The 17,105-nt window shown below is 35.3% G+C and overlaps 1 protein-coding gene across 2 annotated transcripts in view; it reads left to right on the forward strand.

The window, feature by feature from the left end:
* Hnf4g (hepatocyte nuclear factor 4, gamma) overlaps positions 1–17,105 on the forward strand; it is a 112,678-nt gene that overhangs the window by 79,749 nt on the left and 15,824 nt on the right. Inside the window, exons 1-2 of one of the 2 annotated variants that reach the window (XM_013028455.1) lie at positions 9,258–9,407; positions 12,519–12,690. In XM_013028455.1, coding sequence (XP_012883909.1) covers positions 9,290–9,407; positions 12,519–12,690 — 290 coding nt within the window. In that variant the 5' untranslated portion in view covers positions 9,258–9,289. Of the gene's footprint in view, positions 1–9,257; positions 9,408–12,518; positions 12,691–17,105 lie in introns of those variants that run through there. The other variant, XM_013028456.1, reaches the window with a different exon arrangement.

The following is a 17,105-nucleotide window of genomic DNA, read 5'->3' on the forward strand; positions in this document are numbered from 1 at the left end:
CTGTCCCTCTGCTTGTGGTAGTCTATTGGAGAGAAGTGTGTCATGCATTTTCCTGCTGAGGCTGGCTTTTAAACAGCAGTCCTCCTGAGAAGCTGGTATCACAGGTATAAGCCACTGTGCTTGGCATTTTTTGGTGCTTCTAAATATTTGAATTTATATGATGTAAGATAAGAATTTTAGATTTTCATCAAAAATAAAGAAATTTGATCCTATGATTCTTCTTAGAATAGCATGTTAGTTTGAGAGAAATGTTATTTTATTATGATTTTCTTTTTTAACATAGAATTTAATAAATATATTTTATTTCTAGCTTATTAGTTTAAAAGTTCATTTTCTAGGATTTGTATAACTTATTTAATTTTCTTTCCCTACCATAAACTCTAGAACGTAAGTATAGTACGGGTTGGTATTGGTGAGACTGCATATCTTACAGTACCCTAAGGTTAGGGGAACTGGCTTTAATTTTCACCATTTAGAATGTATTTAACCTTCAGGTCTTTTTTTGTTTTGCTTTGCTTTGATAGTGCTTGCTAGACAGACTTCAGCCCCAGCTCTAGCCTGACCACAGTGCAACTGAAGACAGCATTCAGGCATCAGTAGGAGTCCTTACAAATGGATTTTGTCTTTCCAGTCCACCTACACGTGTGCGGTGGAAGGACCAGGATTAGCTATCTCCTGTCTCTATAGAGAAGGAAATTATCCTCACTATCACCGTGGTTATTTTGAGGTGGTGAGGCTTACTTCAGAGCTATATCAGGAATTCTCTTTGTTCAGGTAGTCAGAAAAAGTGCTTCACACACACACACACACACACACACACATACACACACAAAATGTGCTCAATAGAAATGTCATTCTCTCTCTAATTATTTGACTAGGCCTTTTATCTACACATTCAGTAAGAATTTGTGCAATGTTTGCCATTTCACAATGCTCCAGGCCCTTGAGTAATCATAGAATTCATGTGTGAAAGCATCCATTCTCAGGAATCTGTGGAAGTCACCTAAATGTTTTTGACAGCACCAATAACCAAGCTTCTGTCTCCAGACATTCTGAGTTAATTAGTACCTGGTGCCAGAATGAGTTTGTGGGTCTTCGAAGTTATAGATAACCCTAACATGCTATATATAGCAGAACTTGAGCATCAGAGGCGTACTTTGAAAGTTAGGCACTAAGCAAATCCAGATCACTTACTTGAGAGTGATAATATCTTGTGTTAAGCCCCTATGCCTTCTTTACTATGATATTTTGTTCATTTTACATTCCTGTGTCTTCTATAAAAGGTACTGTAATTGTACTCTATCTTTTTATCTAAAAGTAATAATTACAGTCATTTAGAGAAACAAAGGTTTTTGTGACCAAGTAAATTGACCAAAAGAGAGGTAAAATATTTAACATTGCAAAAAAAGTTTTTCTTTAAAAATTTTTTTTCTTTAAAATTAAAAAAAATTATATTGTAAAGGTGATGTGCAGAGGGGTTATAGTTACACGAGACAGGTAATGAGTACATTTTCTTTTGAACAGTGTCATTCCCTCCCTCATTCTCTCTGTTTTTCCCCTCCTGACTGTCCTTCCCCCAAAGTGTCTAGCATTGTGTCTAGTGAGTATTGCTGCTGAATTGGTTCACCTTTGTCCCACCATTTCTGTGCTTCCCCTTCCCCTCCCCAAATCAGATAAACTTACATACAAGACAAAAGCACAAACATCAACCAAATGTTTTTAAAATCACACATTTACTGTTATTTTTAGTGGTACGGGGTTTGAGCTTGGTGTTTCTCACTTGCTAGGCTGGTGCTCTACCACTTGAGTCATGCGTTCAGTTTTACTGTTATTAAATTACAGTATTTTGTTTTTACATTACTGGGGACTGAACTTAGGACCTTGAGCTTGTTGGGCAAACTCTTTTGTGTATGTGTATGTGTTCTGGTCCTGGGGCTTGAACTCAGGGGCTGGGTGCTGTCCTTGAGTTTTTTTGCTTGAGGCTACCTCTCTACCATCACAGCTGCACTTCTGGCTCTTTGATAGTTAATTGGAGATAAAAGCCTCATGGACTTTTCTGCTTGGGCTAGCTTCAGACCATGATTCTCAGATCTCAGTCTCCTGTATAGGTAGGATTTCAGGCATGAGCAACCAGCGGCTGGTGACAAACTTTCTTTTCAGTCTATTGTGGGGCTTAAACCCAGGGCCTGGGTGCTGTCCCTGATCTCTTTTTTCAAGGATAGTGCTCTACCACTTTGAGCCATAGTTCTACTTCTGGTTTTCTGGTGGTTAGAGATAAGAGTCTCATGGACTTTTTTCTTTGAGCTTGTTTTCCACAAAAGGTCTCATACTTTTACCTGCCCTGGCTTCAGACCTCAATTCTCCTACCTTTATAGATTACAGGCATAGATGACAGCCTGCAGCCTCATTTCATCCAAATGCAATATTCTTAGGTACCTCAAAAAGCTTTAAAGAGGAATACTGAATGGTTCTTCATTTCAGGACTAAACATACTGTCTATTACTGTGTTCTTTAGTGGAGAAGTTGAAACCCTTATTTATTCCTATATTTGCCTTCCAGATGTAAAACTTTATGGTTAGTGTAGTACATTTGTCTAAAACATTGAAATCCAAATGTGCACTCAGCATAGTAAAACTGCAGCTATTTTTCTTAAACATTGTATGTCTTCAGAATATATTTGAAACACATACTGGCCCAAACAGAAAACGTCCTTCTTTTCATTTTGCATAATGCAGCAGGTTTAGTATCAGACTGCTACCATAATCTTAAATATTCAGACTGATTTTGCTGAGTTAGCACAGGCAACCATGATATTACTCGTTGTAAAAAAAAAAAAAAGAATAGTATCTGTCAAATGCTAACAGGTTCTTATATGTACACTTTCTAAATTTTCCTTGCTAGCACAATCTATATTCCAGTTAATAATTTAGTGGCAATTGGCTTCTTATCTTCTGAATCACAAGGTAGCTGACCTTGAAGTTGAGTTTAATATATGCAGATTTCTTATATTACCTCTAAGCTTTTACTTCCAGTGGCTACAGTGAAATCTCAACTGTACTACCCTCATTTTTTTCTATGTTACTTAATACAGTTGGCACTGTTTCTTATAATTGGATTTTACATGTATTTGCAATTCGTTTCCAATAATAATTTGATGGCTCAATGGAAATAAGATAGCTATAAAATCAGATGGCTAAGGCAGGTTGGTGAACAGGGATACATTGTCTCAAACAAAGAAACTCACAAAACGAATAAATAGATGGCTGAGTTAAGTCATAACTATTATAAAAAATATCATCTTTCTAAATTAACTCAGTTGTTTCGTGAATTTCACTATAAAATGACATTTTCTCATAGTGATGTGATTTGATTGCATTGACCAGAAGAAAAAAAGATTGTAGATTACATGTGAAACTAAAGTAAGGATTTAAAATTGGCACCTGGATGTAAAGTTAATGAATTATTAAAAAGAAAAAAGGAAAGTATATAAGAAATGAATTGTGGAATAAATAATTACAATTTAAAAAGAGGGATTAAATATCTATGTAAGCAAAGTTATGACAGGCCAATTTTAAAATTAAGTAAATTAGCAGCAATGCCAATGCAGGAATATGTATCACAAATAATAAAGATCAGCATGAGGCTAAGAGCCTCATGTTTTTGGCTTGTTCAACAAGGGCTCTATCACTTGAGCTATTCTTCCAGGTCGAGATCAACATTAGAAAACAGTGTTAGGAAGGAGTTTAGTCTATATGCTCTAATGCAATAATCCCTTTGAAAATAGAATTCCAATTCAAACTTTGTGTATGTCAGTGATAGTGACTGTTTTTAAGATTAATATTCTGATTTTAATTTGTAAATTTTTAAAATAAGATTTTTGTTAGCATAAATTAACTGTGCATGCAGAGCAGCTTTATTGTGACATTTCATACACGCAGATACACTACCCTAGCCAACCTCACTTCTTACCTACTCCTTGCTTAAAACAATTCTATCCGATTTCATTGTACTAGTTTCATACACTTTTTAAATTTACTGGATTTCATCTCCTCAAAATTAATGAGACTAAAATGCCAGAGTTTTATAGTAAAAGAGGAATGACGACGAAGCAGGAAGACTGGCAGAAAGGAAATACAACGTTTTTTAATTTGAGATTTTTTTTTCTTTTTTATTTGAGAATAAAAAGTTGCTTTGCTCTGATTTCCTAGGCCATTTTGCTGAGCTGAATGGCTCCAAGTTTACATTGGAAACTATACTGGGTGAACTTGCCCTGTTACAATTCTTCATTTGACTATGGTGATTCTATTTGTACTTACATTATATTTACACAAAGTGAAATGAGAAACAAAAAAATCTACGGTTGTATTTTTGGTGGATAAATTTACGAAAGTAAACTTCATTATCTGCCTTCCAAGAAAATATTTGTATATTGGTATTGATGCCCAACCTTTTTCATGAAAATTCTCTTACAAAAATAACCTTCATTTTTTTTTTATTAGCCTGTTTTCTGTTTTCAATCACGCTCGGAAGGAATGATTAAATCAAATGTAAAGCAGGGAACAACTTAACAGGCCTAATAGTCTTATAGATAAGATACAAATGCGTCTGCTGTTACCTTAAAGTTAATAGAGAACTCAGTTGTCTTTAACCATGCTAGTATTTTCATCTCTTCTTCGATTTTTCTATAGAAATTGGACACACATTTCATATGTCAGTTCATAGAACCATTGCCCTTGAGAAAAACACTCTTCAAGATTACTAGTCACACTACTTGAAGTTGACAGTGTTGTGCCATTTTCTTTGGAGTATTTGACCTGGCTGGGGATAGGACAGTACATTGTGGCCTACAAACATGAGATCACATGAAACACTGATATGTTGCTCAGCTTTCAGAACAGATACTGAGAACTCGCCTCTGTTAAGAGAGATTTTCGGTAGGTCATAGTTTATCAGTTATAAATATATGTTTGGCTATAGATTAAGATTATGCATTTATACTTTGGAAAGTGTGTGACACTCATTCCAAATGACTATTTTATGTGCTATGTGTTAAGGTATGATTTTCCCCCAATTACACTTTAGAAGTAGACTTAAAAAGTACATAATATGTATATATGGGGCATACGGGGCTAAGTGATGTCAGTTTGAGTTGTTTTTTTATGCGCAATTGTTTCTGTTTTTATCTCAGCATAAAATTATACAATTTATGTTGTTTCTCTATTGTGTTAGCTTTTAATCTAACATAGCCTAATAATTTACTCATAGAAATGACTTTGTGAAGCAGTAATGAAAGGCTCTTTGACTAATCACCATTAGCCATTTTTCTGAAAACACCTGAGTTATAATGTGAAAACATAAACTGTTTCTTGCATTTAAAGTTTATACAGTTTAATTTTCTAATTTTATATTGTTCAATTGGGTTAAGATATGTTTTCTGAATTAGGAAAATTCTACCATCACTATTAAACAAAGGAAAACCAAGGTGTAATACTAATTTTGATTATGATGTTTAACTTAAAATTTAAAATTAATTATAATTGGAGTTGTATCTGGATTTTTTTCTCCTTCCTTCCTTCCTTCCTTCCTTGCTTCCTTCCTTCCTCCTTTCCTCCTCCTCCTCCTCCTCCTCCTTTTCCTTCTTCTTCTTCTTCTTCCTCCTCTTCCTCCTCCTCCTCCTCTTCCTCCCTCTTCCTCCTTCCTTTTTCTCCTTCTTCCTCTCCTTCTCTTTCTCCTTCTCCTTCCATTTTTTTCCTTTCTTCTTCATGTGCTGGGGAGTGTCTTAGGGTGTACATTTTGCTCCTGCTGAAGGCTAGCACTCTACCACTTAAGTGACATTTCTTCTCCCATATTTCCTGGTTAATTGGAGACTTATTGCCAATTAAAAGTTTTCTGCCTATGCTGGCTTAAACTGCAATCCTCAGACCCCAGCCTCCTGAGTAGCTAGGATTACATGTGTGAGCCACTGGCACTGAGCTCTCTCTCTTTTTTTTTTGTAAAAAGCAACAAAAAAAATTCTCAATAGTGCCTACTTGATTTTAGGAACAGAGAATATGGACTGTTCATTAGAGGATTGTAAGTTATTTTATAAGTACAAATTATTTCAAGTTAAGGTCAATACAAGAGAAATTCTATTTCCATTCAGATAATTCCTAGAATTCACTCAAGTTCTTAATGTCTTTTGGGACGCATAATTGTTATTCCCAGGTAAGTACATATCACTAGCTTTGCATGCCTATCAAGTGTTACTTATATGTGAACCTATCTTACTTTTGGAATTGTTGTTACTTTATTTCATAATGTAGCTAAATAGTATATAATCTGATAGAAAATGAGTTTAGGAAGAACTTTAGTTTTATCACCTTTCATAACAACCAAGGGAAGTATTTTGAAATTAAATAAAAGCAGATTTACTAAAATATACATATATTGGTAATCCTGGAGTTTGAACTCAAAGTCTTTCACTCATTAGGCAGGTGCTCTACCACTTAAATCTCATTCCTACGTCTTTTCTTGTTTTAGTTATATTTGAGGAAGGGTCTCATGTTTCTGCCAAGGCCAGCCTCAGACTATGAGATCTTCCTACCTATGCCTTTTGTGTAGCTGGGATAATGGGGATGTAACACCATGCCTGGCTTATTGGTTTAAATATGTTCTCATTCACCTTTTGCTCTAGCTGTCTTCAAACCACAATCCTCTTCATCTCTACTTCCTTATAACTGAGATTACATGTGAGGGGACTGAGCTATTTTTAAAACTGTAAAATTTGAGAAGGCTTTGCATAATATATCTCTCCAATATTTTTTGGAAAAAATAGTAGAGATCAAAGACAGTACATGAGAATTTTTGAAAAATAAAGAAACATTGCAGTAAAAGAGCAACAGGAAAAATAGTAAGGAATAGTACTCAACAAAAAAATCTTGATTCTACAATAAAACAATATGACTTCTAGCTACTGAAACCTAATAAGCAATTAGATGTATAGACCACGTTCATGAGTCAGAAAATTTCCAGTGCTAGGATTAAAGACAAGTGAGCTTCTACAGTACTTTCTAATCTCTGTGGAAAAAAGCTAGAGACCCTTCTTTGCTAGATAGACTAAGGGTGACTGGATTCTGTGGGCGTTTCAGCATTTTAGTATCATTAAGTAGAGAGTGTGCACTTTGCTTGAGGAGATGTGTCTGCCATTTTGGGTCATCTGTAGCTTTTGGAAATCTCAAAGTCTTATTCCTCTGTGACTTGAAGAAAAAAATTACCAATAACATGGATGGGAAACAAGTTTCAGTGAAAAATAGCTCAGATGAAATGCCAGAGCTCCTTGAAGAACATAAAGGTTGATGATGGGATGACTGTGTCTGTGTCCCCTTTAGTCTTCGAGCAGAACATCCTGGTGTAATGGTCACGTCTCCCAGGGGTACTATAGAATCGTAGAACTATTAGCCTCCTCAGCAGTAACCATTTTCATTTTTTAAAAACTCTTTCTCAAAATTTTCTTTTCTTATTTTTTTGACCTAACTCCAAAAGTGACAGTGCACTGGGGTTGGTTGGTTTCCCCACAAATGAGCAAGACTGTGGTCTATGTATGTCACACTTTGGTTCTCACAAGAACCGAACACATCTTTGTTATTTTGCCATAGAAGAGAACCACGTCACACAGATGAAAATCATTGTATTTGCTTGCTGCCATTTCTCTGGATAATATATGCTTAGCCTTCATCAAAGAAAACATGTTCCTAAAATTTGTTTAAAAATAGCCAGGCATGGTGAGACATGCCTCTAATCCCAGCATAATGAGAAGAGGAGGCAGGAGGGTTGTAAGTTCAAGTCCAGTTTGGGACATCTAGTTAAACTTTATCTCAAAACAGTATTAATAACACAAGTAAGAGTATAACTAATGTAAGTAAAGATGATGACTCCAGTGATCTCTGGTATGGCTGTTAATATGATTCTACTGTTTATGATTCTTCATGGATTTTGAATTTGTTTTAACAGATTGGCCTTTTGGGATGCAAACTTGAACAGTATCTAAGAGTATTCATAAAGTTAATTTAGTTATTCAGGAGACTGAGAATAGAAAAAGAGGTTTGAAGCCAACCTCAGGCAAACAGAAATGGCTGACTCTATTTCTAACCAGCAAAATGTCTGACTGAAGGTGTGGCTCAAGTGGTAGAGCACCTGCTGTGAGCAAAGAAGCCAAGCAAGGATGTAAGGCCCTGAGATAAGCCCCAGAACTTGCCTCATACATACACAAAAACTGATTAAGAAAGATTACTATCAACTTCAACAAACAGAAATAAAATTCTGAATTTATAATGTAGATGGAACTGTAATTCTTTCTTGGAAAATAAAATCAATAACTGTAGTTTCAGACATAAAATATACTCATTGAATATAATCTAAATATTCTCCAAAGTCCATTGTTTCAACATGATTACATATAAGAGATGGACTACATTATGTAGCTGAAGGTTGATGGTAAGAATATACAGGGCTGCCCATTAGGAATAATTTTGCTTCAAGCTAATGCCTAGAGTATAAGTCTAAAGAAATGAACCTTATTTATATGGCAATCACTACTTGAATACCTACAATTTAAGAGCAGCTCATCTGGTTTTGCCTATGAGAAGTTCACAAATATGGAGAGGATATAGACTCATAAATGAATAGCTATAGAGAATATTTTACAAGTTGTATTGGCATTCTTCCAGGATGCTACTGTAGCATAACATAAATTCCTGTCTTTACCAATTGTGAATTTGTTTTACTCCAAAACAAACACAGTTAATTTTATAGTACATGTAAGAAAACCTGAAATTGCTAAGTGATCTATGGTGGTAAAAGGTAACTTATAGTCTGATGTTTCAAATTGTCACAGCGAAGTAAGTTTCACTTATCAAGACACATGGTATGTGTGTTGTTTCCTGTTCTCTGGGCTAACCCTCCAATTGGAATCATAGCTCAAAAATCTCAGCAATTTCTCTGTTCTCTCCTTAATCTTTCTCTGATTGACATAATTTATTGTCTACTGGAAATCAATGTAGGAAATCATGTTAGTCCACTAAGCACTTCAGATAAGGCAGTTGTACAAAGCATTGCGACATTATTGCAAGGAATTGCCCTTCTTGCCATAAAAGAAGAAATGAACAGAATATGCCCTGCCCAAGGAGGTTACAGTTTTACAGCCCCTCCCTCTGCCCAACTTAAGTCACTCAGTTACAGTTAGCTCTGAATTATCACTCGCAGATTGAAAGCAAAAGCGTCAACCACATTCTGAATTTGTGTCTCTCAATCAATGATGAGGGTATCAGAACCAGTATTGGACATGGACATGGGCAATTATAGTGAAGTGTTGGACCCAACTTATACAACTCTGGAGTTTGAAACGATGCAGATTCTCTATAATTCCAACGGTGAGTTCTCATCTGCTTGTTAGATATGTTTTAAAGTAAGTACCATTGAAGTAAAACTGAGCTTCCCAGGGAGGTTGCTTGGTGTGTTATTGCTAGAGAATTCAAGGCTTGTTTTCCAATGGCCACAGATCTGAGCTTTTGCATTTCATATAGATTTTAAGTTAATAACGCTATTTTGTGTTAGAAGTAGAAGAGCCTCTTTCTGTGTGATCTGTGTGATAAAGTAACCTCAGAATTCTGTCATGGGCCAGATAGAACCATTTCAGCATTATTTTTACCAGCTGTAAATCACAGTGGTAAGTGATATTGGCAGATTGGCGGTGAGAGTGTACTTTCTATGCTTTATTTAAAATCACTCATGGAGCCAAGTTTCCATAAAATAGTAGGCATTTCACTGATTGCCTCCTTCTCATTATTCCAATTTTCAATTGCTGCTGGTGAGACACTGTGTTGAAAATTACTATGAACTTTCTCCATTGAACATAGATATAGAAAGAAATAGAGGTTCATAGTATAACTTCACTTGACAGTCTAATGTTTAGCCACATAAAACCCTTGGCATTTACTCACTGTAACATTTTAACTTTACATCAGACATGAATTGTTTACAGTTTGTATTTTTATGTAATTTGGTTTACTGTTGACTTAGAATTTGATTTTTTTCCCAAGTTTTATCCAAGATAGCTTGTAATTGTTAGTCCTGAAGTTATGTATACTTTGGAAAAGTGTATGTGTGTTCAGGATCATGAAAGCATCTTACACAAATAATACCCTACTATTCTACTATGTTATGAAATGTGTATGAGTGACCTGATCATACTTCAACTAAATAATAACTTATTAGTGGAGAGATATTTTTAAAGTGTCAAAAGATAATTTCTAACACAAACAGAATTAAAGTGAGTCTAACTTGAAATGTTAAGGAAGTCACTATTTTGGTTACTTATAATTACAAGAGTATTTATCTCAGAAGAGATATAACTTTTGCAAAGGACTCTAGTTCCTAAATCTTAGGTTGTATCAAAATATTTACCATATTTACCAATGTATAATAAAACAACTAACTTGTATGGCTAAATACAACATGTTATCTAATTTATTACCTTTTAAGTAACATTGTCACTCTTATGTGTCACATTAAACTTGTAGGAAAATTGAATTTGCATATAACCCCCAGAACAAAATGAATTTCAAACACTTTTAATTTCCATATTAATATTTGTTTGTTAATGTTACAGAAGATCACTTCTTGGCATTTAAATTCTATAATGTCACATGATTGACCTTAAAATATTCTCATTAAAGTTTTTTCCAGCTTTACGAAATAATAGCTGAAAATAATTGTCTGTTCAGAAACATATTTGGAAGGTAATTGGAATGAGGCAAGTTTTAATTTTTATTATTTTGTTGTATTAGGGTTCTAAGTTGTCATTATGTCTATATTATTTGTAAAGTTGATTTTAAATTAAATTTTAATATACTACCTTAGTATTTTTAGTACATACATACATATTTGGAGTTAATTACAAAAAATATTAAATTTTACTTTGAAAGACATTTTGTCCGGAAGTATATTTTAGTTGTCCACTTCATTATGGCTAAGACCTAGGAAACTGGAGTGAATAAGACAAATACATTCTCCGACATTATGAAGTTTATATTTTATGCAGATAACAAATAAGCATACCTATAGCCAATGTAATCTTAGGCAGACATTGTTGTTTAAAAGAACAACAGCAACAATAACAATAAGCAGAGATCTAGGTTCCAGTTGACAAGCAGATGGGCAGTAACTCTTAGTTGTGTTCTCAGAGGAAGTTTAGTACACAATATGAAATTTGAATGGAAACTTCATGGCTAGCTCAAAGAAAAAGCTGAAGAAGGTCTTTCCTTCCAGGAAGTGTAAAAATTTCAAAAGGAAAATAGGCCTTGAGGAAATGAAAAAGACACCCTGGCTGGGAAGTAGAGAACAGCAGGACAAATGGTACCGATCCTGGGATCAGAGGTGGTGCTGGTGAGGCTTGGGGGACTTCATGATACAGGGCTTTACAGTTTTGTTTTGCTTTGTTTTTCCTGTTTCTGATGACAAGTCATGCTTACTGTGATTCAGAAGGGTGTCATGAACTTTTTAAACTAAGACCACTTGGTTGGCTCTGGGGTAATAAATGAATTGTAAGGGAGCAAGGGTGAAAGTAGATAGGAAGACATTGCAATAGTCCATGGGGAGGGTGGTGGTGGATTGTGTAAGGGTGATCATGCTGAAAGGCTCAAGCTCATGCGTTGTAGATATGGTCTTAAAAATGGTTTATGTGTGAAAGATGATGGATGGGGAGAATTCAAGGAACACTGCCAAGTTCCTGGATCTGGATGGAGCTATTGGTGGATACAACAAAAGACAGGGAAAAAGCAAGTTCTGTAGGAAAAGAAATGAAAATTCTGTTTTAGATATACTAGTTCATGATTTTATTAATGATACATTAATTTTTGATAGACCTCAAAGTAAAGCTTTTAAATAATTTTACTCTAATATTCAGGGCCTGGACGCTGTCCCTGAGCTTCTTTTGCTCAAGGTTAGCACTCTACCACTTAAGTTCCAGCACCACTTCCAGTTTTTTCTGAGTGGTTTATTGGAGGTAAGAGTTTCACACACTTTGCTGCCCAGAGCTGGCTTTGAACTGTGATCCTCAGATCTCAGCCTCCAGAGTAGCTAGGATTACAGGCATGAGCCACCAGCACGCAGCAACACATACACTTTTTAGTGTTGAGACACTGCAATCTCTCCTGTAGGGAAGTGACTTGGTGAATGACTGCTATGGTATCCTAAAGTTTATTGGTCAGAGTGACCATAAAGGAACTTGGAATGAAAATGATGATTAAAAAGGACTGATGTGGTGAGTCACAAGAAGGTGTGATACTGTCCAGAAAGCCAGGTACTCATGACCCAAAGTGTGTGGCTGTATCCCCTCTGCACATTGTAATATTAATAAAAAAATAAATTAAAAAAAGCACACCAAGGGATGGATGCACTCTTTGGGGCCTATGAAAAATGACTAGAACAATGGGATAAAGAATAGTCAGTGGTAACTGTGTTCTTCATTTTCTCTCTGACAGATAGTTCTGCCCCAGAGACAACAAGTATGAACACTACAGACAATGGCGTCAACTGTCTATGTGCGATCTGTGGGGACAGAGCGACGGGCAAACACTACGGGGCGTCAAGCTGCGATGGGTGCAAAGGCTTCTTCAGACGCAGCATACGCAAGAGCCACGTTTACTCCTGCAGGTACCTGGGATATTCCTTTCAGAAAGTTCTCTACAGAGCTCTTCGAACATGTCATACAAGTAATAAGAGAACAATGCCCAGCGCACAGTCATTGCTCTAAATAACCATAGATTGGAAATTTGGGGAAGCTCTCACTAGTGAGGGAACAACTTCAGAAGGGCAAAGGAGATGGCTCTTAAGCTAAAGGTAGCAATTCATCCTCACTGGTTCAATAGTAACTGCGCACAAGGCCACCATAGCCTGAGCTAAACAAAACAACAGCAACAGCAAAACACGTCCACCTAGCGAGATAAGCACACATGGGATGGAGGAAGGGGATCAAGTACCATTTAAAATGGATTCTGGGAGTCAAGTTAGGAGATTAAGGAGCTAACATGTAAGTGCTTCTTGAGTACCACAGCATTTCCTGTGGCTTCACAATTTAGACTGGGGTTTTGGAAGAAGAGGTGCAACTGTTATTAATCGTTCTCTTCGTTCAATTAGAAAAATAATACAGCTTCTTGTCTTGTTGTTCTTCTTCTTTGTCCTTCTCCTCCTCCTTCCTATTCCTCTTCCTTCTCTTCCTCTTCTTTGTCTTCCTTCTCTTCCTTTTCTTCTTCTACTTCCTCCCCCTGCCCCTCCTCCTCCTCTTATTCATTTTCTTCACTACTGTGAGTACTAGAAATGCTATCCTTCCTGAGACAGGACTGGCATCTACAGTGTGAGACAGCCTAACTGATTTAACTGGAAATCCAAGGGAAAGCTCCAAAGATACCCTTGAAAGTAAACATAAAAAATGCACTCACTAGTGGCACTGTGGCTCAAGCGGTAGAGGGTTTGCCTTGAGCTGAAGAGCGCAGGGACAGCACCCAAGCCCAGAGTTCAAGTCCCACGACTGACAAGAAAACAAAACAAAAAAACCCCCCAAAACCAAAAATGCACTCACTTCTCATGAACAAGATAGCAATTTAAAATCTAAAACTGTTCTAAAAAATTCAATTTAAAGAGTGATAGAAATTAAACTGTTCAGACAGAGTCCACCAGAAGAAGAGTCAGAGATTTTTACAGCAGTATTTCCCATGTACAAACCATGTACAGAAACTTTTCTGAAACTTCATTTTTCCAATGGTGCAATGGTCTTAGATGCTTTCTAATCAGCCTCACATTTTGAAATGTCCTGCTCATAAGAACATATAGTAAAGCAAAATCGAATTAAAGAGTAATATATGACAAAAGAAAATAAATAAGAAAAAAGAAATAAGAGAAGAAAACCTAGAGCTTTTGTAAATCTGTAAGTTTGGACATTAAGAGACATCTTCACACAGGTGGTTCTTTTTTTTTTTTTTGGTCGTGGGGCTTGAACTCTGGGTTTGGGCACTGTCCTTGAACTCTTCAGCTCAAGGCAAGCTCTCTGCTGCTTGAGCCACAATGCCACTTCCAGTTTTCTAGTGGTTTATTGGAGATAAGAGTCTCATGGAGTTTCTTGCCCAGATAGGCTTTGAACCACGAACCTCAGATCTCAGCCTCCTGAGTAGCTAGGTTTATAGGCGTGAGCCACCGGTGCCCGGCTGGGTGATTCTTTTTTTTTATGAAATATTTTATAATTATAAAAATTCACATACCTACCGCCCAGTTTAGAACAATACAGTTGAATCTTCGATTGGACACCTCCCTTGACAATATTTCTTCCTCCCTCATCTTCCAGACGTGGTGTCGATCTTCTTCTTCTGTTTATTGTTTTATCACATGTCCATACACCACTAAAAATCTTAAAAAACTATATCTAAGTGGCTAAATTGTATTTCTTATGCTAATTTTTGTTGCCATGAAATGTAAATGTTTTGTCTCAATCTTATTTAATACTGTATATCACACCTTTGGAGTAGTCTTTAATTTTTTTTAATCTAGTCAACATCATAACTTAGTTTAGGTTTAGTTATTATACCCTGATTGATATGACAGTTGTTGAATGAAGAATATGAATAGGTTGGATATGATTAAAGCAGAAAAAAATTTATATATTTTATCCATCAATGGTAGTCTTGTTAGCATTATTGCTTTCTGCAGAACTCAAGATTTTACCTGCCTTCTTCAGCATACTAGGCAAGAATTCTATCTCTGAGCTATACCCTCAGTTCTGTTACATTGACTTAAGAACAGGTTGGACATTGGGAAGAAAATCTCTTACAACATGGTGCTATTTGATTTCTCAAGGTATAATAAAAGTTAATACATAACTCTCTTAATATCTACCTAGTGTTCTTGAGTAGATTTTCAAGGAGAGTTTGATGTTGATTAATGGAAATGTTAATCACCCACTTTAAAAAGTTGATTAGCAGAGTAGAATATATAGGTAGATTCTCTATGTATATACATAAAAACTCTCATCATCAAGAAATGGATTGTTTTTCTTTTGCAAAACTGCTATATCCATGATCATCTTGAATATTGAATGCTCTTAAAATTAAAACAGTAAAATAAAGAGAAAAGAACATATTCTTTTGGAGTGATAGGATTTGTTAAAAAGTGAAATACACATACATGAGTAGTTGTGGTTCAAACAATGAAATCCAGCAACTTAGAAGAAGCTGAAAATACCAATTGAAAGGCTTTTGAGATTTCTGCCTTTCTTCTATGTAAAAAGGAGGCACAAGTTACTCCCAGAGCAGCCTTTAGAAGGTTAATAAGTATCCTTACAACAGGTACAGCTTCTTCTACTTTCCCATCATGTGGGCTGAGGCCAACCAAGCCTTTATATATATATATATTTTGTATTAAATGTTATGACTTTCCGCTTGCAAAAGTGTTAGTGTATTTATTTAAGCTCAGGTTTTACCAGACTCTATAAATTCTAAATTCTATTTTCACTCTCACTGTTCCTTCAGTATAATGGCACATTTTTATGGCTATTTCAATACTTCTCACATGATGCTTCTTGTAATGGTTAATTATAAGTTTGTATGTGTACTCTGGTAGACTGTAATTTCCCTGAATGGAAGAAACAGGAAGCATCTCATTTGTTTGATCCCTACAGTTGTATCTTGTATGCTGGAGGTATTAATCATGTGTTGATTCAACTTTTGTTATTAGTTTACTTAATGGCAATTGGATATGCTCTTCTTGTGATTCTTGTTCATCTCATCCCCTCTGCTGAGTTTTCTCAGTTCGCACTCAAAATGAACATTGTGGTAGTTTTTTCTCACTCTGAAAGCTTATCTTGATTCTAGCTCAGCTTATCTGAAATTTAGTTTCAAGTGTTCATCCACATATATTTTAAAGCTTTTTCAAATAGATCACAAAGGAAACTATTTCTGTTTTATTATTTAATAATCAATTACAAGTAATCAAGGCATATCAGTATTTATGGATGAAATTTTTGAAACAATATTCTTGTTTATTATGGGATTAATACTGTACCTTAAACTCTAAAGAACATTCACACAACATTATTTAAGTCAAGATTATTTCTTTCATTTGTCATTGTAGATTAATGTTACTTAACATCCCCAAGTTATACTTAAGAATGAGTGGTTAATCTGAGAATTGGCCTAGACCTACCCTGAAAGATACTACTCTTTTTTTAAAGTATATAATTCAATATATTAGCATATTCAAAGTTGCCAAATGTCAAATTAGACCATTTTTTGCCATCCTATAAGGAAACTTGAATGCACTATCCAATTCCCCAAGCTCTCCCTCAAACAATGTAAGGATACTACTAATTCACTTTCTATTTTTTATTGGATAGTCCCTTATATAAATGCACTTCTTTCATTTAGAAGTATTTCATATTATAGCCTGAACCAGTACTTCCTTTTAGTTTATTGACAAATATTAATTTTCCACATGTGGCTATACTACATTTATATGATGATTATTATACTTTGTGACTACCATGAATAATGTTTGAGTAAACATGTTTTCATTTCGATTGGTATATATCCATGCATGCAGTTGCTGCTTTAGTTGATAGCTCTGTGTTTAGCTTTTTGAGCAACTGCCAAACTTTCAAAGCAGCAACAACATTTAATATTCTAATCAGCAATGTTTAATAATTCCAAATTTTCTCCATCATCACAACACCTTTATTGTCTGTTTTTCTGCTATTTGTTTTGTCCAAATAACAGCGATTCTTAACAGTGTGAAGTAAAATATGATTTTGTAGAAACTACATTGTCAATGCTGTTCTTAAGGAGTCTCTGGAGTGCATTTTTTCTTTGGAGTGAATTTCAGTAGAGTCCAAATTTATTTTAAACTACTAGGATTATTTTTGTAAAAAGAGAAAAAATATGAAAGTATAGGTGATTGTAATTCTGATATATTCTCCACCATATTGAAATCACTCAGCAATAAACAACTGGAATTTAGATGCCAAACATTTTAAAAGTAGGCTTGACGTTCATGACTCATGACAGAAATGATCATGTTCACTGTCC

The sequence above is a fragment of the Dipodomys ordii genome, unplaced genomic scaffold (assembly GCF_000151885.1).
Source record: "Dipodomys ordii isolate 6190 unplaced genomic scaffold, Dord_2.0 Scaffold109, whole genome shotgun sequence".
In the NCBI taxonomy this organism is placed as follows: domain Eukaryota; kingdom Metazoa; phylum Chordata; class Mammalia; order Rodentia; family Heteromyidae; genus Dipodomys; species Dipodomys ordii.